Here is a 27,417-nt window from a genome sequence, read left to right as displayed (position 1 = left end):
ATTAGTTGACAAAAGAGGAGACAGGAAAGTTGGTGATGATGATGCTGCTGCATGAAGAAAGCTAAAATAGTTGAGGTGACAAATGTGCATGAAGGATTTGAGATTTAAAAAAAAAATCAGCAAGATCCATTGAAAGAGGTACTAATGAATGTGAGAACACCCTGGAATCAAAGTTCCAGAGGAAATGACCTAGAAACTTGGAGGCCATCAGTGATATGCTTGAAATGGAGAATAATGCTAAGAGCAGGCTATGGCTACTGGCCATCGGGCAAATGGAGTGTAGACTCACAGCACACCTTAGGTAGAGGAAATAAGAGGCTGGTATACTGGCTGGAGTAGATGGAAGAGAAAAATGGTGAAACTGATCCTAAAATGGTCACAAAGCAAGGGATGCAATACTACATATGTAGTAAGTACAGCCACAATGTCTACTAAGCAGTGCTGTCTTGGGCATAATTTCAAAGATGTGTTTGGGAAGGACAGAAGGACCAAGATTAAAACACATTAAGGAGGAATCAGGGTGCAGGACCTGTGGTGTAACTCTTAGGGAAACTCGAAACTCCTTAAGAGGACTGTGATGGACTGAGAATTCTCAGAGAGGAAAGGAGAGAACTGAGTTAGAACAAGAAACTCGAAGTATGCTCATAAAAGAATATGCTAATTTTGAATAAAAATGTAACAACAAAGGCAATGGGAATAAAAACTAAAAAACAAATAAGTGACAACAACAAAAAACCCAAACAGTCTTAGCATATACATAAGTGTAATGCAAGCAAGAAATATAATATAAAGTGACTAAAGAACGCAAGTGTATTTTACTGCAATTTAGCATTTTATAAGACATTTTGTTTTACCAAGGAATTACACACTAACATATTTTTAAAAGGATGCTTATTCATAAAAGTAGTAAGAAAATGGAAATATTTTAATATATTAAAATACTATGGTATTCATTATATATTATAAGCTAGTGTGAATTAGAGATCACACTGATTAAGAACAAAGTGTAATATTGTGTGTTTGTGTGTGTGTGTGTGTGTGTGTGTGTGTGTGTGAATTGTTACATGGAAATGTCTTGGATTAAACATTCTAAAAGGGAGGTAAAGAATATCTGAGCAAAATTCAGTGTTTTGGGGTTTTACAACAGAGAAGCAAGTAGCCCCTGTGCTTTTCTGGTAGAAGCAGTTACCTGAGATAAAGCCGCATCCCGCTCTTCTATGACTGCACTCATTTCTTCTGCAGTTATTCTCTTTTTACATTCCTTGGTCTTGTAGATCCTATCCACAATTACAGCTCCATCCTTCTGAATAGCTATCCCAGTGTCTGCATTGTTTATTCTGTTCAGTAATTCCTGTAATGTCTACCAACACCATCATATGTTAGTCAGACATGAGGTTTTAATATATTTTATTTAATATAGGGTTTTAATTAATAGGCACATGTGAATTGTAAATTGACTGAGTGAAGTTATTGAATTTTCATATTGCAGCAAAGATGTACATTATTAGTGTGTCAATTCTTCTTTTTCCCACATCTTAGTTCTTGAAACCCACTCAATTGAACTTAAGCCTCTAAGATATAAGACTGACATCAAGAAATCTCCTCAGAGAATGGCTTACCATGTCATTTTCTTCAGGGTTAATATTTTCTAGCCTAGAAAAAAGGGACACAGAAAGCCTGATCAGTAGCATTTCTTTAGTGCGGCAAAATGAGTTCGCTTTTTAAATCTTTAGAACCTCAAGTAATTTCATTCGACTAGTCTTTAGAGTCAGCCATGACACTGAACATATTAAAGTGGCACCTGCCCGACTCCATCTTTCAATAAATGCTCGCTCTTCTGCTCTGACTTCAGACTGTTAAGTTATTAATGTTTACTGCTATATATGACTACAAGGATCAATTGTTCATATGTGTTTAGATGAAGACAGTTCCCCAGCGACAGAAGCACTCTTTCTCATCAGGATATTTATTTCTGTTCTTTCGGTTCTTATCAGAAACTATTTCCTTTCTTTCCTTGAACACTGTCACACATAAAAAACAAAGCAAGTATTTTTTTCTTACAAAGTTTTTGTTCCCTCAAACAATGACAAATAATTACACTAAATTAAATCTGAAAATGTACTGCGACACCTGTGATACAAAAACCAAATATACAGGCTGACCAAAAATGGGCCACATTTTTTTCATTTTTATATTTTATGGAATCATTCAATTGAAAAAGACAGAAAGTTCATCTCTTCATGAATATATTTTCTAATAAATACTTTTACTGAAATGCTGGTTATATGGGTGAATTAAATGAACATACTAACAGTAAAAACATTCTGAATGATATATTAGAAAACAATCTATGCAATGATTAATTCAAGTAAATTAAAAGACAAACTGTGGTAGGTATTAATAATGACAGAGGTATAAAAATACTTGATATTAATTTTAATATGTACTAAAAAAGGTTACCATTCAATTTCCTATCTTCTGAGGCCCTCCCATATTTACTCTTCTGGGATTTACTATTCATCACAAAAAGCATGAGTGTAAAACACAATAAAGATAACCAGCAAGTATGCTACAAAATTATTCCAAATGTCACAACTGGATAAAAAAAAATCCCTACAACCAGAAAAAGTTGTTTTTAAACAGCGATTTAACAGAAAAACACATAGCAGGAAAAGCTATGTCTGTATACACTGGCATAGCAAGAGTCAACAGTAAGATCTAGTGACCTAATTATATACAAAGAGCGACTCTCGAGCCTCTAGTAGCTGCTTCAATTCACATCTCCGGAAGAACAAATATTCTTGTCTTTTGTAGAGTTTCTCCAAAATAAATTATATTTCAAACATACTGCTTAATAAAACCTTGTTTAACAAAAATAAAAAAATAAAAAGTAACCTAATATTTCAAACTGATTTAAAAAGCATAACAGAAATACAATACAATTTTAGTATTTATGGTCACAGAGGAAGTACTTGAACACTGATAGCGTTTACCTTCACTCACTGATTAGCTAAGAAAACTTTTGATAGACTCATGTGCTGCACAATGACACAGTGCTAAGCTTTTGCAAGGGGAATTGGACTACAAGCTGATCACTGTAGTTTCCAAAAGAAAATTAATAGGAATATTTTAAAATTTCATAATTATTAAACATAAAATTAAACTGTCAATGGATTGATGATAAAACTTACATTGGCAGACCTCTAGTAATATTTAAAATATTTTGATAACATGGTAATAAACTTGAATCTTAGGTTTAAAGAATTATATAAAATCAGATAAAAATACAATATAGTTATATTATCCAATTTGTATAGCTAAGATAATTAACAGAACAGGAAGTAGGTGAGTTCTCCATATAATATTTACAATGGTTTGGGGGGGTTGCAATATGAGAAAATGTTACTTTAAGGAGAGGGAAATAATTCAAATGTTTTAAATCAGTAAGTCATCACATTTTTGAAACACTTGAGGCAATTGAATTTAGTCTAATATTAAAGTCTATAGCTAGTAATGAACAATTTTAAGTTAAAATTCATTTTTCATCAAAGGTTAAAAATTATCAGGTATGTAGACTTATCCTTCAGATTTTAACAAAATTTGTGGCAGGGTGGAGAGATGGCTCAGTGGTTAAGAGCACTGACTTCTCTTCCAGATCCTAAGTTCAATTCCCAGCAGCCACATGGTGGCTCACAACCATCTGTAATGGGATCTGGTGCAAGATTCTGCTGTGTCTGAAGTCAGCTACAGTGTACTCATATACATAAAATAAACAAATCTCTTTTAAAAATTGTGAGATCAGTCCAAAAATAATATGTACTGATTTTCAATTTGCTACCAAATAAACTTGAGGTGCCGTGGTGAGGTCTGTGCTGGATCTGAATGCTGAGAAGAGCCAAACACTCTTTTGTTTTCAACCACGTTTTATAGTTGTTGCATTTATAATTAACCTGAGAAAACCTTGAAATTTAAACATATATATTTTCAGGGAAATCTAATGTAAAGTTAAATTAGAAAGAGAAAAGTTGTTGTTTATATTTTGTTTATGAAATCTTGGGAACATGTTTCTTACACAGATCAAATGTTAATGACATAACATTATCTCAATTAAGTAGAACAGGAATTAGTACTTTTTTTCTGTTGGGAGGCAAACACTAAACATGTGGATTGGCTTATATATCTCCTAAACCTTCCCTTCGTAGTGCTGAAAGAGGTGTACAGAAGGCAAGTAAGCGGGCTGCCTGGATTGTAGTGGCACTTTATGGACAGACACAGATGACAGGCTGGACGGACATCATCATTGTCTCTTTCTGACACAGGGTATTAAGAAGGGAAACCAGATTTTTCCTGTTAATACATTATAAAATGCAATACATTTGACATAACACTCTAAACTGGATCATTCAAAATTCTGCTAAAGACGAATTAAGAAATCAACAAAATTATTTTTAGAAAAATTAAACTGAGGCCTTCAACAAATAAACCATGTATGGTATCACTTACTGTCACACCAAAATTAAACAGTGTACCTTTTCAAAAGAAATAATATAAAACAGAAAAAATATATGAGGTCTTCAGTTTTATCTAAAAATAACCTTTGGTTATTGATGTTTAGTAGAAGCATGTATAAAACAACAATTTTTGGTTTAATTACAGATTTACAGTAATAAATGATATATAAAATATAGTCAATGAACAAATTATCTCATTAGTATAGGGCTTAGAAATACACAAAAGAATTTTAAATATTTATAAACTCATATAATGCCTACTGCAGTCTAACTTAACATAGTTAGGATAATTAGTTAAGAATTTTGCTGAAGTAAATGTTGGTGGGCTCAAGTTTCAATTGATTTCCTATACCATGCAAATTCTGACTGACAACTTTGCAATCTAAGTGAAAAGCCCATGCATGGCATGTCACATTTCTTAAGTTATCCCTTGATCCATCAATATTACTTTCTTCTTTTCTGAAAGTTAGGCCAATAGTAAAAATCAGAACAATGACCTCAAATGGTAAATATTTTATGATCCAAAAATACAAATAAAAACATTTGAACCTCATAAAATGTCCTATAGATATAAACAAATTGATTTAAATGTATATTTATGACAGTAAAAGTACTAAAATGATTTCATGATTCTGAAATAAAAAAGTTGGATTGGAGATAACACATGACTTAAAACTTAAAAGATTCAGAAGTTAAGACTACATAATACTGGCAGATACACATATAAATGGAAGAACACAATCTACTTTACAAAAAAGCCTACATGTATATGACAAAATTATGTTTGACAAAAGTACAAAGAGAACCCTAGTAAAATAATAGGCTTGAAATATAAAATGAGTATGTTAGACATCCAGCCTGTCATCTGTATCTGTCCACAAAGTGCCATTACCACCCAGGCAACCCGCTCCCTGGCCTGCTGTTGGTGAGTGCTTCAGCACTACAGAGGCAAGGTTTAGGAGGTAAGACCGAGCATACAGACTAATCCAAAAAATATTTAGTCTGCCTCCTAACAGAAAAACATTACTAATTCCTCTTCCCTTTAGTTAAGACAATATCTCATAATTATAAATGTTAATTATTGTAGTGGAATAAGTGAATGCCAACATACAGAAAAAAATAACAAAAAGAACAAAGACATGTACCTTATACCCTTTAAAAAATCTAAAAATGGACCGCATGTTGTCATGGTTTGAAACTGAACTGTTTCCCATGAAGCTCATGTTTTGAGTGTTGCTTTCCAAGAATGTTTGTGGTGGCTGGGGGACCCGTAGGAGGGGGCTTATCTGACTCAAAGAAACAACTTCAAAGACTAGGCGTGAGCCCCTGTTCCTTTTCCTTTCTGAGGTCTATCTGCAGCACAGCGACCATCACTGCCAAATGCTCCTATTTCCATGAACTGAGCCACCCCACAAGGCATTCTCTCTATCACTAAACCGTGTGCCAAAATAAACTCTTGATTTAAGTTGATTCTATCAAGCACTGTGATCACAGAAACACAGAGATCACTAATATGGAAATCTGGTGCCGAGAAGTGGGTTTGTCACTGTAATGAACCTATGACGTTCTTAGGCTAACTACTTTGTGGGAGGAATATACAAGAGTTTAAAGCAGTGATTCATGAATGCTATAAGTAGTATTTAATGAGTGATTCTGGTAGGAATATAAAGAACAAATCACTAAAAGAAATGCATACAATAAAAGCTAGGTTTGTGGGATTTGAAGCTAGAACAGGACTTTACTGGCAACTGAATTACATGGCATTTGTGTTAGCATTGGGTAAATAATTTATACCTGAGCGCATCCTGAAAACTGGAGCAAAGATGAATTTTGAAATATTGGACTAATTATTTGGTGGAGAAAATACCAAGATAGCATAATACCTGAATAGCTGAAGCATGGTCATTGCTGTCCCATCTTAGCTAGGTTTAGTGTAAGAACCATGGGAGAGGAGCTGTAAAACACAATTTGGCTGGAAAGGAGTGTACATGGGGCAAGGCTTAGGGGATAAAAGGTACAAACAAGGTAGATGAGTTAAACTAGCCAATGTCCTTAAATAGATGATCACCATTAGAAATGCTGTGTACTTCCAACTGGAATAACAGAAAAGGCACTTCATGAAAAGATGGTGCCCAGAAAGAAAACCTTAGGGGTACCCTGCTCGTCCTGAGCTTCCTGAAGACGTGGGACTCATTATACAGCCTACCTACAACTTACCTACAACTCACTATATACAGATGAAGCTGTATATAATACACTGTACAATATACAGTGTATAAAATACACTGGCCTTAGGCTCTGGAATTATGGGATTAAAGACATGTAGTACCACCATGCTTGGGGTTGGGAGTTCAGCCACCCCATCAATCAGAAGTCTAAGTGGGCTGGCAACAAAGCTTGGTGTCTTCCACTTGATGTAGTTTTACAGACATGCAGAATGCGTAAGTCATGGGGTCTGTGCTTGGCCCAGGGAGCTGCACTATTAGGAGATGTGGCCTTGTTAGAGAAAGTGTGTCACTGTGGTGGTGGGCTTTGAGAACCTCTTCCTAGCTGTCTGAAGACAGTCTGGTCTTCACCTCCTTTGGATGAAGATATAGAACTCACTTCCTCCAGAGCCATGCATGCCTGGACACTGACATATTTCCTGCCCTGATGATAATGTACTGATCTTCTGAACTTGTAAACCAGCCCCAATGAAATGTTGTCCTTTGTAAGAGTTGCCTTGGTCATGGTGTCTGTTCACAACAGTAAAACCCTAACTAAGACAGAAGTTGGTACGAGGGACTGGGGTATTGCTGTGATAGGCCAGACCATGCTTTTTTTTTTTTTTTTTTTTTTTTTTTTTTTGGAAAAGGTAAGATTTTGGGTCATTGGAAAGTGATGGAATGTTTTAAGTGGAGTTTAATGAGCTATCCTAGTAGGAATATGGGAGACATTGGCTCTGAGTGTGATTTGAAATGTGCAGACCTGGACCAAGAGGTTTCAGTAGAGAAGAATTTAAGCATGTGGCCTAGAGACTGCTTTTGTGGTGTTTTAGTGAATATAGCTACTTTTTGCCTTATCTAAAGTCTACCTGAGGCTATGGTAAAGGATTTATACTAATTGCACTGACAAAGAAAGACTTAAAAAAACACAGTAGAAACATTGTTCTTTGGTTTAGTCTAATAAAACATAGTCTGATCAAACATAGCAAGCTTAAAAAGAAAAATATTAAATGTATACTTCAAATAATAAAAGGGCAACAGGAAGTGAAATCGAGTTGAATCCTGCGTTCAAGGAGAAAAACAGATTAAGGGAGTGATGACTTTTGTACAAGATCCCACCCAGCAAAGCTTACTGTTTATTCATTTGCATTGAACATGGAATAATTATATCATGTTAGGCATTACTATTACTTGGTTATTGCTTTTTCTTGGACCTTTAATGTGGAGTGAACTGCAATCTAAAAATGAAATTCGGACCTTGAATTATAGTAACCGTAAAAAGCTTAGGCCCAGGCAAGATGCTACATGCCTTTAACCAGGAGACAAATACAAGCAGCTCTCTGGGTTCAAGGACAGTCACACAGCAAGTTCTACAAAGAGAAAAGCTTAAGTTTAGGCATGGTAGACCACACCTTTGATCCCAGCATTTAGGAGACAGGCATGCAGATCTCCGAGTTCCAGGTCAATCGACAGAGCAAGTTCCAGGACAGCCATGCTTAGGAAGTGAGAGGTAGAAAACAGAAAGCTGGTGGTGGTGCAATAGAGCAAGGGCACATGTTCCAGCCCCAGCAAGCAGAAGAACTGAGCAGCTTCAGCCATGTGACTCTGGCTGTAGAGTCAAGATGAGAAGAGATTACTGGGTCAACTGATGCTGGTTAGCTGGAGCTAAGAAATTAGCAGTGATAAAGAAGATTCCAGCATTACTGAGGTGAAATCTGGGAAGTGCTTTCTGAGAGCACAAAGAAGTTGTGCTCTAGAGATAGCCAGGGTTGTACCCAGTGCTGCAGCTGACTTGTGTGAGAGTCACCAGGTGGTACTGGTTTTGAAGGTGTGAACGGGTCATGGAGAGCAGCTGAGGCTTGTCACTATGAGAAGTCATGGAAGGCCATTGTGAAGGTACAGCCTCAGCTGCAGTTGACAGCCCAGGACTAAAGGGGTCATTTAAAAAAGTTGAGGCTTGGCATCCTGAAGAGAGCATATGAGAGGCTATTGGGGAAGCCTAATTGCAGCAGAAGATCCTGGTGTATTTGAGATGCCAGTACCATGGGATGACCACCAAGAACAGCAGCAATGGAGATGAACCAAAGAGCCTGTAGTGCTGTAGAGGGCAGTGTTGGAGAAGTGAATCAAGCCTGTTGGAGAAGCCCAGAAGAGTGTGTGTGGATCCCAGACACTGGAATAAGAAGCTGTAACACTGAAGTTGCCTTAGAGGTCCCAAGATGTTGAGATGTCAGAACCATAGGATACCTGCTGAAGAAAATTGCTAACAGGGAGTGGGGACCAGCCCAAGAGAAAGAATTGTGTTGCAGTCAGTAAAGCTGAAAATAATTGTTCATCAGAGATGCAAAGTTTAGAGTTTCCCCAGCTGGTTTTGGTCTTGATTTTGTCCAGTATTTTCTCATCATGATGTTTTCAAATGGTAATGTATATCCTATGATGTTGGAGGTATGTGATCTGCTTTTTAATTTTGATTTTATATGGGATTACAATAAAGAGATTGCATGAATCTCAGAAGAGACTTGAACTTTGGACTTTTAACACTGTTAAGACTGATACAGACTATGTGGACTTTGGAAATTGGACTAAATGTATGTTTTTATTATGCTATGGCTAGACTCATGTGTTTGAACAAGCCTATGGTGGCCAGGGAATAGAATATGATGGTTTGTATATGCTTGGCCCAGGAAGTGTCACTATTAGGAGGTGTGGCCTCGTTGGAGGAAGTGTGGCCTTGCTGGAGGAGGTGTGGCCTCGTTGGAGGAGATGTGTGGAGTGTGGGCTTTAAGACCCTTGTCCTAGCTGCCTTCTGAATAAGAGGTGGAGCTATCAGTTCTTCCAGCCCCACGTCTGCCCCAGATGCTGCCATGTTTCGACCTTGATGATAATGGACTGAACCTCTGAACCTGTAAGCCTGCCCCAATTAAATATTTTCTTTTATAAGACCTGCTTTGATATCATGGTGTTTGTCCACAGCAGTAAAACCCAAACTAAAACAGGGCTCTTGAGTATTTTGTAGCTATTTCCTCAGAACTGAAATACTCCCTCCTGGAGGAAGGCACACACAACTTGGGAAGTCAATGAGACATATTGGATTCACAGATCCACTCCTTAAGGCTTTAAAAGCAGTAATGACCATACGGGGGAAGAGAATCTCAGAGTAGCTGAACTACAAACGGCTTGTATAGACAGCTCCAGGGTGTAACTTCCATAAGTCATCAACCATGCTGGGGCAGCTTATTAGTTATGTAGCTGTCTTTGAGTCATCCATGTTCTTTATGCTTATGGCATAACTAACACCAAGAACCCGATTGGTTCATTATTGGTATCCACATGGAGGGAATTATTTCTTTGGTTTGTGGTCAGGGGCTATCTGGGGTGACTGGACATTTGTTCACATCTCCTAGGAAAAGTCACACAACATAGAAGCTTGGATTGATATTTCTGAGAAAACTTGAGAAGCTAAGACATGTGTGGCTCCATTGTATCTTTGCAATACGCTTCTAAGGAGCCCACATGAGAATCAATGTAGATAAGGCCAGTTATGACAGAGAACCAGAATGCTGGTTATTCCAGGAACACTGGAGATGTAAAAGAAAGCTGTGCTCACTGCATGGGGATGGCCCAACAGAATAGCCATGTGTGTTGCTAGTGGCAGGACTGCTGTGCTGGTTAATAGTGAGCATGAACCTAATAGGATCTAAAGTCACCTGGACAACCAGCATCTGTAAATGATGAGGCATTTTCAAGACAGATTTAACTGAGGTGGTATGACCTAGCCTCAATGTGCCCTGCTCATAAGCATGAGGTCTCTGGCTGAATAAAAAGGAAACAGTGAGGTAAGGATCAGCATTTATCTTTATTGGCTGCCAATGCCATGTGACCGACTGCCTTACGCTCTCAGCACAACACTTCCCCCATCATAATAGACTGTATCTTATCATATTTTAACATCAAATAATGCCTCTGTCAGGCATTTTCTTTCACAGCAATGAGTAAAGTAGATAAATTAACCATAAACACAGATCAACTGAAGTTCAACTGAAATTCATATCTTGAAGCCATATGCCCCAGGTGCCAAACACATAACTTCAAAATGTAATGGTTGCCCTGCTGGGTATAAGTCTTACCTTTTACAGTCTATTCTTGCTATCCCCCTGGTCCTCCCTCGGAAATGAGAATATTTATCCTCTGTAAACTGTAATTCCATAACAAACAATAACTTACATTATGTAGACCCTATTATATATATGAGGCATCAGTAACTGAGTCCCAGAGACCCTGTATAATTTGATCATACTGTAGGTAAACAGCGAGGAAAGAACAAACCTAAGCTTTGAGGACATGTTACTGGCTCCAGAATGGTTGCTCTTAGCTTCTACAGTATACTTCCTCTCAAATAAACCTGCATGTAGCAAATAACAAGACTTTTGTAAAATTAAATTTATAGAGAAACCAATATAGTACCAAGCACCTATTCTTGTAAATACCTCAGTTTATATTTAAACAGATAAACATGGAGACTGTTTGGAACAATGTTTATTTATGGGTTAAGATGGTGATGGGGTATATGAAAAACTGAGAAGGATTACTAGAAAATAGAGAATACAAATGAAATCCTCAATGAGATGTCTCATCCCAATCAGAAATGAAAAATACCACTGCAAGTGAGATGCAGAAAAACATGAGATCCTACACTGATAGGTCATAAATCAATATATGAATTATAGAGGACATAAGTGAGGAATCTAAAAAAAAAAACAACTATTATATTATCTATCTACTTTTGAGTATATATAAAAATGCAATAAATATATAAAAGATAACTACATCCTTAGCTTATAGTACAATTTTCCACAACAGCCAAGAGCGAGAGGACTAAGTCAGCCAGTGCAGGCTGACTCCACCACAGGTTGCAAATTGTCAGTTTGGGAGACCAGGCATAAGTTTCTGTTTCCAAGAACTGGAAAGGTCCAAAAGAAATCATTTCCAGGAAAAAACCATCCCTCATGGGCACCCAATCAGAAAGCTGCCCCACCAAAACTGCCCCACTACCTAGCTTGAGCCAAGTAGAGTTAATTGGGAAAGGTCCCCGAAGTCCCCCAGATCCTAACTTATCACAAAAGCATCAGTACTCCTGGAGATAGAACCAGCCAATCAAGGGAAAGAAAGGTAAAAGTCATCACTCCTCCCCTAACAGGCTCTAAATTGACCCTGCAAAGTCCACACCTCTGTCTTCCATCCCGGTGGATGGTGGACCCTGCATGCAGGTTCCCTGCAGAATGAAACGCTCTTCACTGCTGTTACACTCTGAGTCTGGGGTATCATTCTCCGTGAACCACTGACCCTTCCAATATACTATTTAAGGTATTTCCAACAGCTAAAAGGGTGAAGAACATCATCCACCCTGTTACTCAGCCTTCCGACACTGTGACAAAATACTTGAGGTAAGGCAATCCACAAGAGGCTATGGCTTATTTCAGCCCTAATTTCAGAGGTCTGAGGTCAAGGTCATATGGCTGTGTTGCTTTTGGGCTCCAGTGAGGAAGTCCATGACACCAAGGAGCATGTGGAGCTAGAAACTGCCGACCAGTAACACGGGTCCGAAGACAGAGAGAAGAAAGGATTGGGCTCCCAATGTTTCCTTTGATGGCATGTACCCAAGTGACCAAACCTTCTAGTAATCCAGAGCTCTGAAAGGCTTCATCACTTCCTCATACTGCCACAGAATGGAAACCAACCCTTTAACATATGGGCCTTTGGGAGGATATATTTAAGATCCATAAATCACAGTCATAAAATAAAGTCTGGTCCCAAAGGACCACTACAGTGCAAGGGCAGAACCAATTCCTACGAGCTATCTTCTGACCCTCACACAGATGGTCGCATCACAAGCACACACCTCCTCCACACCTTCTACTACCTCCCCACCTCAACATAAATTAATTAATTTATATTTTAAAATAATAAGAAATTGGCTTTATACATCAAAATGTGAATAGTATATCTGGACTTTCTAAATGTGGTCTTATTCATCTAAGAGAATCGATCAATTTACCAAAAGCACAGCCTCTCGGCCTCAATTGTATTATATCATTAATATTCAAAATACTGTTAAATAGTGTCCAGACATAACAGAATGATCACACATATGAACTCACAGACTATGCTAACAAGCACAGGGCCTAGACAGGATCAAGCCAAACAGGGTCCCAGTGCTGAAAGGGTGAAGCAGACAAGAGCTCCCATCCCTAAGCATGGGGCACAAGCAAACAAATAAAACACCTTGATACTAATGGGAGGAGCTGAGAAGAGTCACATGGGAAGGCTGGGTAAGAACAAGTAACCATGCTGACAATATCAATTTCAGTTTTCTTTCTAAAAACTGATCATCATCCCTGTCAGGCAAACTACAAGCATGCCTAAATTCTAGAAAACTAACATAGGGATAGGAATTGTCTTTATGAGATAGCAAGAATCGGTAACACATGCACACCTACCTCCACAGCAATCTGTACACTGTTGGCTTTGTTAGGGTTTCCATTGCTGACAAGAGACACCAGGACAAAGGCAGCTTTATAAGGACAACATTTAATTGCAGCTGGCTTACAGTTCAGAGGCTCAGTCTGTTATCGTGGCAGGAAGCATGGCAGTGTCCAGGCAGACATTGTGCTGGACGAGGAGCCGAAAGTTCTGCAAGTTGATCCAACTGCAGGCAGGAGAGGCTGTCTTCCCACAGTGACACACTTTCTCCAACAAGGCCACACCTCCTAAAAGTGCCAGTCCCTGGGCCAAGCACATTCAAACCAACACAGACTTTATATTGTTCCTGATAATACAATTTTAAATGTATACGCACATTTTTAGTGACATTTCCATATGCTTCATACGTGCAATGGCTTCATCTCTCTCCTCAAGGGCTAACTGTAGTCTGCACATAATAGCTTCATCACGTTCTCGCTGTGCAAAATACACTTCTTCAACCAAAGCTACAAAACAAGAGAACTCACAATCAATTAAGAAATAAAGGAGAAATGTGTAAATAAAACCAAAAGTAATTCTATTTTAAGGGGTATTTGTCAAACTAAGCTACTGTCAATTAGTGACTTGTGGAAGCATTTTCAATCACTACTGCAAAATGGAGATATTTGGCATGTGTAAAAGGAGAAAAGGTTAAAAGGCCTACCCCCACCCCCAATGAGTTTGTTAAAAACAGTAAGACTCATAAATACTACAATCATATGTATATGTTTACAGCATGTGAAGAATAAATTAACATTATTAAAATCAAATCTGTTGCTACTATAATCTAGAAAATCTCTAGTATTAATGTAAGAAATTCATACACAAGTGCAAAAGAAAACATAAAAATATTGACTGTGGCATCTTCTATAACAACAAAAACTCAGAATTCATCTAAATATCCATCCACACAAACAGGGAAGGAAACATTCAGAAGGAAAGGCCTCCTGGCATTGGCGATTAACAACGGGGGCAGACAAAAAGAAACCCAATAGCAAGGTATAAACTGCAGCAACTGCACCATTCATGCACACGCACGACGGAAGGGCAGCTCAGTCACTGAGATGGTGATTGAGCACCACACACTGGCACACAACATGGAGCACCTTTGATGCAAATTACATTACAAATCATCTCTTTGATGCTACCTGAAATGGACTTTTCTTAAGTATAGCTTTTGAGATGTTCCAAGTATCTTAAAATATTACAAAATGTTAAGGATTATGGCCTTAAAGAACTAGCCAGCTGTTGTAAATTTTATTTAAACAGTCAAACCATAAAATAAACTTAGAAAAGATGTAAAATATCATTTAATTTAAAAAATAGGTTCATGTCACAGCTGTTGGACATTAATAGAACCATTCTAGACAGCTACTGGTTTACTTAAAATCCTGAGGAGAACCTACACCATCCACTTTTCTAAACCAGCATAACCCCTAATTACATTCCATACATCTGTCCATCAACACCCACAGATCAGTGTAGACCTCACCTCTCATCAAGGAAACTTCTCTGAGACAGACAGAGACCACTACAGGAAACAACAACCAACCAAAAGGAAAAGCTGAAGAACTACAAAACAACTCCCGCATTTGAGGCTCAGAGAACACTTGTGGAGGAGGGACAGAAAGACTGTAAGAACCAGAGGAAGCGAATAGGGAATTTGCTGTGAGATTGCATCATCTGGTAATGGCAGAAGCTACAGCCCTAAAATCTCATCAATATGGCTGTCTAATCGTGACCTCCTTTTAATAACATTGACAGGAAAAGACATCCTCATTTGAAGGGACGAATTCACAGACAGTAAACACAACTAAAGGGAAGTGGGAAAGAAAATCTTCAAACAGATGGAAAAATAATAAAAAGAGGAGAGAATTAAGAATGCAGGAAAAAACAACAGAAATAGTAAATATTAGAATGAATATAGTAAAGTATACTGATTACATAAAATAATTTTGTGGCTGAGATCAAAAACATTGATGGGATTTTCAATAAAAACAAATTTTCTTTATTTCTTTTTTTGGATTTAGTTTTATTTATTTATTTTTTTTACTTATTCACTTCACATCCTGCCCACTGCCTGCCCCTAGTCATCCCACTGCACAATCCTTCCCCCATTTTCCCATCCCCTTCTCCTCTGAGCCAATGGGAGCCTCTCTAGGTATACTCTCACCCTGGCATCCCAAGTCTTTTCCAGTCTAGGCACTTCCTCTCCAACTGAGGCCAGACAAGGCAGCCCAGCTAGAAGAACATAACCCATGTATAAGCAACAGTTCTGGGATACTCCCCTTTCTAGTCGTTTAAGACCCACATGAAAACCAAGCTGCACATCGGCTACATATGTGTAGGGAAGCCTAAGTGCTGCCTATATATGTTTTTTTGTTTGTTTGTTTGGTGGTTCAGACTCTGAGAGCCCCAAGGGTTAGTTGGCTACGTTGGTCTTCCTGTAGAATTTCTATCCTCACAAATTTAATACATTAGAAAACTGGCTGTCTCCTGATGGAAATTTGATCAACATATGTTCAGTTTCCCAAGATGTCTCAGTTGGTCTTCAGTATAAGTTGGAATCCCAAAGAAATAGGCTCTAATATCAGCAAGGACTACCTGAGCAGCAGCAAACATGAACTTTCCAGGAAGACTGAGGGAAGGAAAACAGGCAACAGCAAAGAGTATCTTTCTTCCATGTCCTTTTATAGAGGCTGCCACCAGAAGGTGAGACTCAGATTAGGATAGGTCTTCACATACTAAGTGATCCAGATTTGGAGTGGGTCTTCCCAGGTCAAACAATCTGATCCAGAAAGCTCTCTCACAGGTGTGGCTGGCTTCTTGGGTTTTAGTTGATTCAGAAGAGAATGTGCTGTTTGTGATCCTGGATGGATGTGATTGTTGTAGTTTCCCATTGAGTTTGTAACCAGAGGGCATAGTAGAACCAAGAGATACCCCAAAGGACCTTCTTTCCTCCAGACACAAGCTTCCTTACCTCCAATATAAAGAAGCAACCTAATTTCTCCATTTTAGTCTTGCTCAATCACTCTACCTAAAACTATTATTCCATTCTTAGCCTGTTTGTTGGCTTAAGAGCCTCAGAAGCATAAAGTAGCCAGGGGTAAGTCTGAGCTTCCAGTTCAATAGAATGTTTGTTGAGTCTCCTAGAAGAAACACTTCTCATTTGGACCCAAAACTTCTAGGCCAACATAACGCAAGGTCATGGGCACAGAAAGCAAAAGTTTTCCTGGTATGTAACTAGGTGTGATAGTCAGTGAAACTATTCTTTTTAATACCCCTTAATTACTGGCCCTGTGGATTCTGGCTATGGGAGAAACTTTACCATATAATGAATATAAGTTTAAAAAATTATACTACCTTCTGGAGAATCCTACCCCAGTCCTCTAGACTACTAACACCTAACTGGCCCTGTAACTGTGTCTTCAGAAGGTCATTCCATGGTTCTATCCTACCAATTGTTTCAAGATGGTGGACAACAGGGTAAGATCAGTGAGTTCCAGGAGCCTAGGCCCATTGCTGCATTTCTTTGCCTGTGAAATAAGATCCTTGGTCAGAAGAAATGGTGAGTGAAATCTATGACCATGGGTAAGGCATGGTAGTTTAGGTGGTAGTTTAGGCAGAAAAAGTACACACAGGAACGATGAATCCAAAACCATAATAAGTATCTACTGCAGTAAGGACAAAGCACTGTCTGTTTCAGGAATGAAAAGGCCCAATGTAGTAACCTTGTCACCAGGCCGCTGGCTGATCACTTTAGGGAATGGTACCATATCAGTGACTCAGTATTGGTCTGCTGTTTGCAGATCTGGTACTCAGCAGCAGCTGGTGAACAGAAGTCCAGGTTATGAAGTCTATACATCACCTCCACCCCTGCCACCATGACCACAATATTCATGGGCCAATCAGGCAATGACAGGGATGGCTGGATAAAGAGGCTGAATGACCAAAGAGGTCATTCTATCTACTTGATTACTGAACTCCTCAGCTGAAATCCCCTTTCAGCGAGCATTTATAAGGAGCACAAGTGTCTTCATATCCTTTAAACATTTGGAGAGATCTATCCACATCCTTCACTGGATAATCTTTCTAATTTTCCATAATTGTGCTCTTTCTAAACCTCTGACAATCCAGCCATTCCACTGACTACAGCCCACCAACACATCTGGTTATTTCACCTTCCAAACAAAATGTACAACCATGAACTATCTGAACTTCTCACTGTGAATATTCATCTTTACCAGCATCTTTCAGAGATGTTCCAGAAGGGTGTTGTAATGTACCTCTCCCACTTCTGGGTGGTGTCTGCATAACAGTATACCAGACCCTTGTCTTCTCTTCCTCGGTCAACCAATCACAGGATACAGCTCATAAAGCAGTAACTTCCACTTCTATTTGATAATGGATTGCTGTTGTGCATGTCCTTGGTTATGGCTTGATGAGTCAGATACTACCCTCATCGTGGTGGAAAGCTCAGATCACATGGTAACACTGTGAAATGTTCATTTTTTCCATAGGACCAGTATCAGGATATGAGCTGTCTCTCAAAAAGTGAACAACTGTCTACAGATGATAGATCATGGCTCCAAAAATCCCAAGTCTCTCTGTAATTCATTTATAAGGGCCTGTCTAAGATGCCAAATAGCATCCCGATCTGCCACTCAGTCTATTGGATCATGTTGTCAAGGAGTAAAGCAACATGTATAGCAGCTTGGACTTGCTGAAAAGTTTTCTCCTATTAGAGGCCCTACTCAAAGCTAGAACATTTCTGAGTCACCTAGTATATGGGTTAAAATGAGGAATGTTGTTTCCAGAATACAAATAGGAACGCTAAATATTGTGCTTCTTTCTTGGTGGTTGGAGAGACCAGGTGCAATAACTTACTCTTTATCTTAGAATATGTCTACATGGTCTATATCACTAGACTCCTAAAAATAAAATGAGATCAAAGGCATTTGAATTTTGGATAGATGTATTTCCCATCCTCCGATGCACATATGCATTATCAGCTCTCTTGGTTCAATCACCATGATCTCTTCAATACAGTGGATGAGTGTGATATTACGTCAAAGAGGCTAAGATGGAGACCCCTTCAAGCCAGGTTATGACACAAGGTTGGAGAATTAATATACCTTTGAGGTACAATTGTAAAGATACACCCCTGGGTTTGACAACTAAAAGCAAATTGCTTCTGGTAGTCCTTTTGGGCAGGTACTAAGATAAAGGCATTTGCTAGACAATGGCTATAACCATCTACCAGATGTGTTAATCTGCCCAAGTAAGCACATAACATCTAGTACAGTCACTACAACTGGATCCACTACTTGACTGACATTAATACAACATCATCCTTCATGATCCATCTATTTTCACAGTCTAGATAGCAGAGTTAAAGGAAGAAGTGGTGGCAGTACCTCCCATTCCTCCAAGGACGCAATGATAGTTTTGTTTCACTGTTTTTCCATTGGTTTACCTTTGGCCTTTCCAACCATAACAGCCTTCACTCTGCAGGTCAGAGAACCAATTTGGGCATCCTACCAACTTTGAAGTATATCTATCCCAACAATTCATTCTGGAACTTGGAAGGAAAATCACAGAATGAGTTCAGGGATCAACTGAACCTACTCTGAATCAGAATTTAGCCAAAATCCACTAATCACCTGACCTTCATAATTCCTTACTCTAACTGGAGAGCCCTAATACTTCATGAGTTCTCTCAGAATTAGTATTAATTCAGAATCAATATGCAATAGACTCAGAAAAGTCTGGGCGTTTGCTTTCCCCCAGTGTACAGCTATCCTTGTAAAAGACGATAAGTCCCTCTGCAGAAGGATGGGAGAAAAGATAATAGCAAAACTCTCAGGTATATTATTGAGATCCTTTCTCAAGTGTCCTGGAAGTTCTTTAATCAAGGGGTTCTGGGTCTGCAAACTATCTCAAATCTGGAGATTGGTTCACAGGTGAGATTCTCTCCGGCTTCGATTCAATGTAGCTTTAGTAATTTGAGAATGTTTCTGCAAATAAATCAAATAAAATGTAGCAGGCTCCCTATATATCACATTCCTTGAAACACAGTAGATCATAAGCCAGTATCCCACCACAAGAAATCACTTTGACTGTGCAGTCCATTACAGATACTACTCTGTGCTGCCCAAATATTACTTGGCCTATGCTGCCCATTATGATAACAATGCTCACCTTTGTCTTTGGTCATTGAATGCTGTCACTTGTTACCTGCTACTCTGGGACCCAATTAGATCCACTGCATTTAATTCATCCAACCGAGCAGCAGCATCTATAACCCTAAGGCAGTGGTTCATTCTCATTCTCATTCATTCTCTCTCTCTCTCTCTCTCTCTCTCTCTCTCTCTCTCTCTCTCTCTCTCTCTCTCTCTCTCTCTCTTTAATTTTACTTACTCACTTTACAACCTGCTCACTGCACCTCTCCTGGTAAACCCCACCCACAATCCTTCCCCCATATAGCCTCTGAGTGGGTGGGGACCCACTTGGTATTCCCCCACTTCAAGTACTTGAGCACTTCAAATCTCAAAGCAGTGGTTCTCAACCTATAGATCACAATCCATTTGGGACTGAACAATTCTTTTCACAGAGGTTACCTAAGAGCATCAGAAAACACAGATACTTGTAAAATGATTATAATTTTATAGTTGGGGTCACCACAACTAGAGGAACTGTATATTAAAGGGTGGCAGCATTAAGCACCACTGTGCTAGACAGGGATATCATAAGCTCATCTAAACTCCCCCATTCCTCCTGTTATATAGTTGGCTTTATCTCTACTACTATGCTACCATCAATTAAGTCATAATGCAATTAAAAAAAAAAACTTCTATCTGGAAGGCAGTACCCTGAAATAGTTACCTTTCCTTCTAATACTAACAACTGTCTTCCCACAACCATGGCCCTTAATAACTTGGAAAAATGAAACACTGTCTTCTATGGCATAGAAAATTCACCAACCCTTTTTTGAAATATCTGAAGTAATTTTAGTCACAACGCAAGTAGAGAAAGGGACAGTAATACAATCACTTGTGCTTTTTTTTAAATTAGACAAAAATTTCTTGATCGAGTAAGAAAAACCCTAAACAAATAATTATTTTCATTACACTATTGCAAAACACTTAACTGATATATTCAAAATATGACTTAGGTCCAAGCATATTAAAATGTGACTTGGGGCAGTACAGTTCCTCAGGAATTAAGAGTGCTGGCTGCTCATGTACAAGACCTAAGTGTGGCTTCCAGCGCCCACACAGTGGAGCAATCATCTAAAACTCTACTTCCAGGGGACCAAATGTCTACCTCTGACCCCTGTGGGTGCCACACATGCATGTGGTGCAGCACACACACACACACACACACACACACACACACACACACACACACACACACACACATGGGAAAAACGCTTTTACACATAAAATAAGCAAAGCTAAAATTTTTAAATGTGAATTTTGACAATTTATATATAAAAACAATTCAAAATATCTCTTTTTCAATATTTTACAGTGGCAGCAAAATAAAAAATAGAGGCAAAAAATATATACAAAGTTCATTCCAGGCAAAATACCATGGTGACAGTTCATACAAAATACTATGTTATTTTTTACATTATATACTACTTAAAATATGTAAGCTAGACAGGATATAAAATATAGGCAAAATTACAAATTAGAACATATGTTTGATATATATATACAATATCTAAATACTAATATATACAATATAAAGGTACTAGTTACATTTTAAATACCAACAGACTTCCTACTGCTTATATAAAGTGTGACGAGAATCATATTGAGTATTTTGGCATCAATACTCATTAGGGTCTGAAGTTCTCTTTCTTTGTTGGGTCTTTATGTGGTTTAGGTATAAGCTTAATTGTGGTTTCATAGAAGGAATTGGGTAATACTCTGTTTCTATCTTGTGGAATAGTTTGGACAGTATTGTTATTAGGTTTTCTACGAAGGTCTGATAGAATTCTGCACTAAATCCATCTGGTCCTGGGCTTTTTTGGTTGGGAGACTTTTAATAACTGCTTCTATTTTTTTAGGAGTTATGGGACTGTTTTTTTTTCCGGGGGGGGGGGGGGGGGCTGGGGATCGAACCCAGGACCTTGCGCTTTCTGGGTAAGCACTCTACCACTGAGCCAAATCCCCAACCCCCCTTTTTTTTTTCAGTTACTACTGTACTTTATTGTGTTCAACCAAATCACCATGTTACAAAAATAGCAAGCTGCCATAATAAAAAATAAGGCTCCTCTATCCAGCACCAGATAGCATCATTTTACTTTCAAGCCTAGAAATTGCACACTTGTATATAAACCAACCGAAGATGAGGATTGAGAGTTCATCTTGGTGGATTTTTCCTTTGATGAATAGGAAGTGTCCTTCCTTATCTTTTTTTTTTGATGACTTTTAATTGAAAATTGATTTTATTTGATATTAGAATGGCTACTCCAGCTTGCTTCTTCTGACCATTTGCTTGGAAAGTTGTTTTCCAGCCTTTCACTCTGAGGTAGTGTCTGTCTTTGTCTCTGAGGTGTGTTTCCTGTAGGCAGCAGAATGCAGGGTCCTCATTGCGTATCCAGTTTGTTAATCTATGTCTTTTTATTGGGGAGTTGAGGCCATTGATGTTGAGAGATATTAAGGAATAGTGATTATTGCTTCCTGTTATATTCATATTTGGATGTGAGGTTATGTTTGTGTGCTTTTCTTCTCTTTGTTTTGTTGCCAAGACGATTAGTTTCTTGCTTCTTCTAGGGTATAGCTTGCCTCCTTATGTTGGGCTTTACCCTTTATTATCCTTTGTAGTGCTGGATTTGTAGAAAGATATTGTGTAAATTTGGTTTTGTCATGGAATATCTTGTTTTCTCCATCTATGTTAATTGAGTTTTGCAGGATACAGTAACCTGGGCTGGCATTTATGTTCTCTTAGGGTCTGTATGACATCTGTCCAGGATCTTCTGGCCTTCATAGTTTCTGGCGAGAAGTCTGGTGTGATTCTGATAGGTCTGCCTTCATATGTTACTTGACCTTTTTCCCTTACTGCTTTTAATATTCTTTCTTTATTTTGTGCGTTTGGTTTTTGACTATTATGTGACGGGAGGTGTTTCTTTTCTGGTCCAATCTATTTGGAGTTCTGTAGGCTTCTTGTATGCCTATGGGTATCTCTTTTTTTAGGTTAGGGAAGTTTTCTTCTATGATTTTGTTGAAGATATTTACTGGTCCTTTGAGCTGGGAGTCTTCACTCTCTTCTATACCTATTATCCTTAGGTTTGATCTTCTCATTGAGTCCTGCATTTCCTGTATGTTTTGGACCATTAGCTTTTTCTGCTTTACATTATCTTTGACAGTTGAGTCAATGATTTCTATGGAATCTTCTGCTCCCGAGATTCTCTCTTCCATCTCTTGTATTCTGTTGGTGAAGCTTGTATCTACAGCTCCTTGTCTTTTCTTTTGATTTTCTATGTCCAGGGTTGTTTCCATGTGTTCTTTCTTGATTGCTTCTATTTCCATTTTTATTTCCTTCAACTGTTTGATTGTGTTTTCCTGGAATTCTTTCAGGGATTTTTGTGTCTCCTCTCTATGGGTTTCTACTTGTTTATTTCTGATTTCCTGGAATTCGTTCAGGGATTTTTGCGATTCCTCTCTATAGGCTTCTACTTGTTCTCTAAGGGAGTTCTCCACGTCTTTCTTGAAGTCCTCCAGCATCATGATCAAATATGATTTTGAAACTAGCTCTTGCTTTTCTGGTGTGTTTGGATATCCCATGTTTATTTTGGTGGGAGAACTGGGCTCCGATGATGCCATGTAGTCTTGGTTTCTGTTGCTTGGGTTCCTGCGCTTGCCTCTCGACATCAGATTATCTCTAGTGTTACTTTGTTCTGCTATTTCTGACAGTGGCTAGACTGTCCTATAAGCCTCTGTGTCAGGAGTGCTGTAGACCTATTTTCCTGTTTTCTTTCAGCCAGTTATGGGGACAGAGTGTTCTGCTTTCGGGCGTGTAGTTTTTCCTCTCTACAGGTCTTCAGCTGTTCCTGTGGGCCTGTGTCTTCAGTTCACCAGGCAGGTTTCTTGCAGGGGAAAAGTTGGTCCTACCTGTGGTTCCAAGGCTCAAGTTTGCTCGTGGGGTACTGCCTAAGTCCTCTCCACGGCGGCAGCAACCGGGAAGATCTGCGCCGCTCTTTCCGGGAGCCTCCGTGCACCAGGGTTCCAGATGGCGCTTGGTGTTTTCCTCTGGCGTCTGGACGTGCACAGAGTGCAGTCTCTTCTGGCCTCCCAGGCGCGCCCGCCTCTCTGAAGGTTCAGCTCTCCCTCCCATGGGATTTGTGTGCAGAGAACTGTTTATCCGGTCTGTTTCCTTCAGGTTCCGGCGGTGTCTCAGGCGCAGGGGTCCTGCCGCTCCTGGGCCCTCCTCTACGGGAACCCAGAGGCTTTATACAGTTGCCTCTTAGGCCAGGGATGTGGGCAGGGGTGGGCAGTGTTGGTGGTCTCCTCCGCTCTGCAGCCTCAGGAGTGCCCACCTGACCAGGCAGTGAGGGGACTGTTTAGATGGTTTATCTGATCCTGATTTAACTTTGGTACCTGGTACCTGGTACCTGGTCTAGACAAGCTATTTCTATTAAGCTCAAGATAGACTTGAACTCATGATCCTCTCTATAAGCCAAGAATACAACTAGCTCAAGTATTGCATGCTGCATTTCACTTTACATAAGATGGTACCTGATAAAAGAAATAAGAACATCTATTCATCTCCATGATTAAAGCTAAAAATGCCTATTTGGTCCTACATGATTAATGACAGTAGGTTTAATTTTATAAAATTAGTTAAAATGTAAATATCTATATATGTAATTAAAGATTGATATGAAGATATTTGAATGTTAGATTTAAAATGTTTTGAACACATGCATACATGTTGCATTCAAACTCTAACTATGAAACTAGAGAAATAGTTCCGAAGTAAAGAGCATTTTCTGTTCTTTCAGTGGACCAAGGTTTGGTTCCCAGCATCCACAACAGGTGTTCAGGATGACCTGTAACTCCAGGTTCAGAGATCTGGATCTGATGCCCACTTCTGGCCTCTGAGAGATGTACAGAAATTAATGGAGAAAAAAACAGTAATACAATAGACTTTTAAAAAATTAAATCTGCTAATATAATTGATAAGAAATGAATTCAAAATTAAGATATTACTGAATAGTGGTTTCATAATAGCTTTTAGGTTATAAGTGATTCTGGGAGTTTATAAATCACACAGTTCTTTCTAGAGTGCTATACTTTCAAAGAATCAATATGCAACTCTCAAATATTTTTAGTAAAGAAAACTTAATTGTAAACAGTGAGCTTTTCCAAGGTAGATGACTATTACAAAGTTCACTAGAAAATCAATATAGCATTTTAGTTGGAATTTGCTCATTAAACACCCACAGCTCTAATGCAAATTATGATGGAATGAATAAAGCAAATACGCATGCTTCTTTCTTTTTATTAAATGTAAAATCTACTGTTAATTGCATCTCGTATGTCATACAAACTTTTCTCCTTAACTATTAAATAGAAGCTTTAACAAAAGTCATTAGAGATTCTTTCTTTGACTTGAATAAATTTCAATATTTGTTCAGTAAAGGTTCACAGCAGTTAAATTACATTTACAAATATTATTAGCTACTATGTAAGCCAACGAAGTAAAATACTTATATTGTAGGTAAAACAAATCATTGGGTGTTTACAATAATATTTGGATATCTCCATTTTTAAACATGGTTATCAAATACCCTATAATTCTTACTCAAATGAGAAAGAATCAGAGAGGATCACCCCCACCCCACCACTACCAAATACTCAAATTTGTTTAGTAAGCTAATTGTTTTCTAATATGGGCAAGGGTAAATATGAAGAAGCTGAACCATACTAAGTATGAGTTTATTGAGTCAAGGCAGAGTACATATTTTCTTAGCGGAACCCAAGTCTATTGACAAACTCATATTCTACAGTTTTCAAACCATTTTAAATACACAGTAGGAAAAAGACAATGTATGACCACACACACACACACACACACACACACACACACACACACATGACACACACCACACATCACACACACATGCACGTACGCACAGCTCAGTTGGTAGAGTGTATACCTACATTTAGTGCTAAATACTTTCAATCCTAGCACGTGGGAGGTAAATCAGAAGTTCAAGGTTATCCTCTACTGAGTTCAAGGCCAGCCTGGACTACATGAGACCCTGTCTACCTCCCTGCCCCTCATGTAGGTAGGTATATCTTATACAAGTATCAGTATTTGTCAAAGTCAAACTACATTTTTGCTTGTTCTTTAAAAATGCATCCTAGGGAGGTAAAAAGATTTTACTGTGGCCAACCTGTAACTTCAAGCTTTGTCTTTTATTCTTTCCCTTCATATTCCTAATTTTGCATATTTAATATGAAGGGATGGCCATTTCTTATTTTACTTGGATGGCACCAAGACCAAAATCAGTGTAAGTCTGACCAGGAGTCATGGTACACACCTACATTCCCAGTACTTGGGAGGCAGGATGCTATGTAAGCATGAAGAATTGAGTCCCCAGCACCCACTTAAAAACCAGTCAAGGAGGGCTGAAGAGATGGCTCAGGGGTTAAGAGCACCGACTACTCTTCAGAAGTCCTGAGTTCAATTCCCAGCAAGCACACAGTGGCTCACAACCATCTGTAATGGGATCCGATGCCCTCTTCTGGTGTGTCTGAAGACAGTGTACAGTGTATTTACATATATAAAATAAATAAATCTTTTTTTAAAAAAAAAACTGTCAAGGAAACTTTTTATGCAGCCCAGGGCCGAGGTAGGCAAGATGGAACACGGGATCACTGGCTAGGACAGCCAGTACAGCCAATGTGAGCTCTGAGTTCAGTAAGAGACTGTCTCAAATGTACAGTAGAACAGTGAGTAATGTCCCCCATGTCAGCCTCTTACCACACACACACAAAGCTACACAAGTAGTCTGGAGAAACTAAGATCTCTACAGTCTTAAACAAATTAGACACCAAATACTTTCTATGGATTCAGTTTGCAAATGGTTATATATTTATATATACATACATTCTATTTTACTGAAATGAATCAAGGAGACAAGTCAAAAAATTCTAGTTTAAACACTGGATCATGATTCTCTGAGAAACATAATTTGAAGAATAGATATTTCTCCAAAAAACATAACATCTGTTTGGTGGCTATTTAAGTATTGCAGGCTGAATTAAAGACAGAGAGGAAATCAGTAGAATTTCTCACAATAATGTCACTGAAGACAATGAGATCCTCAAATCAAAACATTCAGTAGAAAATAGCTTGTAAAAATTTGGTATTCATAAACAAATCTTTAATTCTAAACTCACAGGTCTGTGTATATCACATATGTACTTAAAGAAAAAAGAATGTGTATTTAGAGAGAAAAGGCACCATGACTACATTGTCAATACAAGTAAGCTATGCAAGATAGATAACCATTAAACTATGTTAAAATATAGTATGGTAGATAATAGGTACAGATAGATCAAAAGGCAGAAAGGAGAGATAGAAATGAAGAATGATGGATGATAGAAGATAGATTCATAGGTAGACAGACAGATAGACAGAGAGATGATAGAGTTATATGATGTGTAAAGGTATTAAAAAAAAAACTTTTGTGGAGTTGCTTTTCTATTTTCACCTTTATGTGAGTTTTGAAGAAAAATGCCAGGATTTTCTGTGGTACAGTGTTTATTTTTCCACATTAGCAAGTCAGGAGTCGTCATATGTGTGGATATATAGTCTATAGTTTAAGCATTTATATTGTCTCTGAATAGAAAAACTGGGACTGTTTTCATCCTCTTAACAAGCACAATGAAACTTCTTTGCTCTTCAGAAAAGAAAATTTACATTCTCTACTATAAAAAAGAACTATCTTTATATATAAAATATTTTAAATGGGGGAGCTCAGAAAAGAATGTGTATTTAAAGAGAAAAGACACTGTAAGCAATTGCATTGTCGACACAAGCAAGTTACTTAAGACATATTACCATTAAATTATATGCTAAAATACACTTAGATAACAGACAGACAGACAGACAGATGATAGACTTATAAACATGAGACTTAAAAACTAAGGAGTTCTTTT

The 27,417-nt window shown here is 38.3% G+C and overlaps 1 protein-coding gene across 5 annotated transcripts in view; it reads right to left on the bottom strand.

Annotated features, from left to right (window-relative positions):
* Positions 1-27,417, bottom strand: part of Mipol1 (mirror-image polydactyly 1) — a 335,792-nt gene that overhangs the window by 209,471 nt on the left and 98,904 nt on the right. For 3 of the 5 annotated variants that reach the window (NM_001399384.2, XM_087551904.1, XM_087551903.1), the window contains 3 exon segments: positions 1,190-1,360; positions 1,620-1,653; positions 13,572-13,701. In NM_001399384.2, the coding sequence (NP_001386313.1) occupies positions 1,190-1,360; positions 1,620-1,653; positions 13,572-13,701 (335 nt within the window). 5 annotated transcript variants of the gene reach the window in all.

Source organism: Rattus norvegicus, chromosome 6, assembly GCF_021556685.1.
Source record: "Rattus norvegicus strain SHRSP/BbbUtx chromosome 6, alternate assembly SHRSP_T2T, whole genome shotgun sequence".
Classification (NCBI taxonomy): Eukaryota; Metazoa; Chordata; class Mammalia; order Rodentia; family Muridae; genus Rattus; species Rattus norvegicus.
This window is presented reverse-complemented; position numbering and strand designations above follow the sequence as displayed.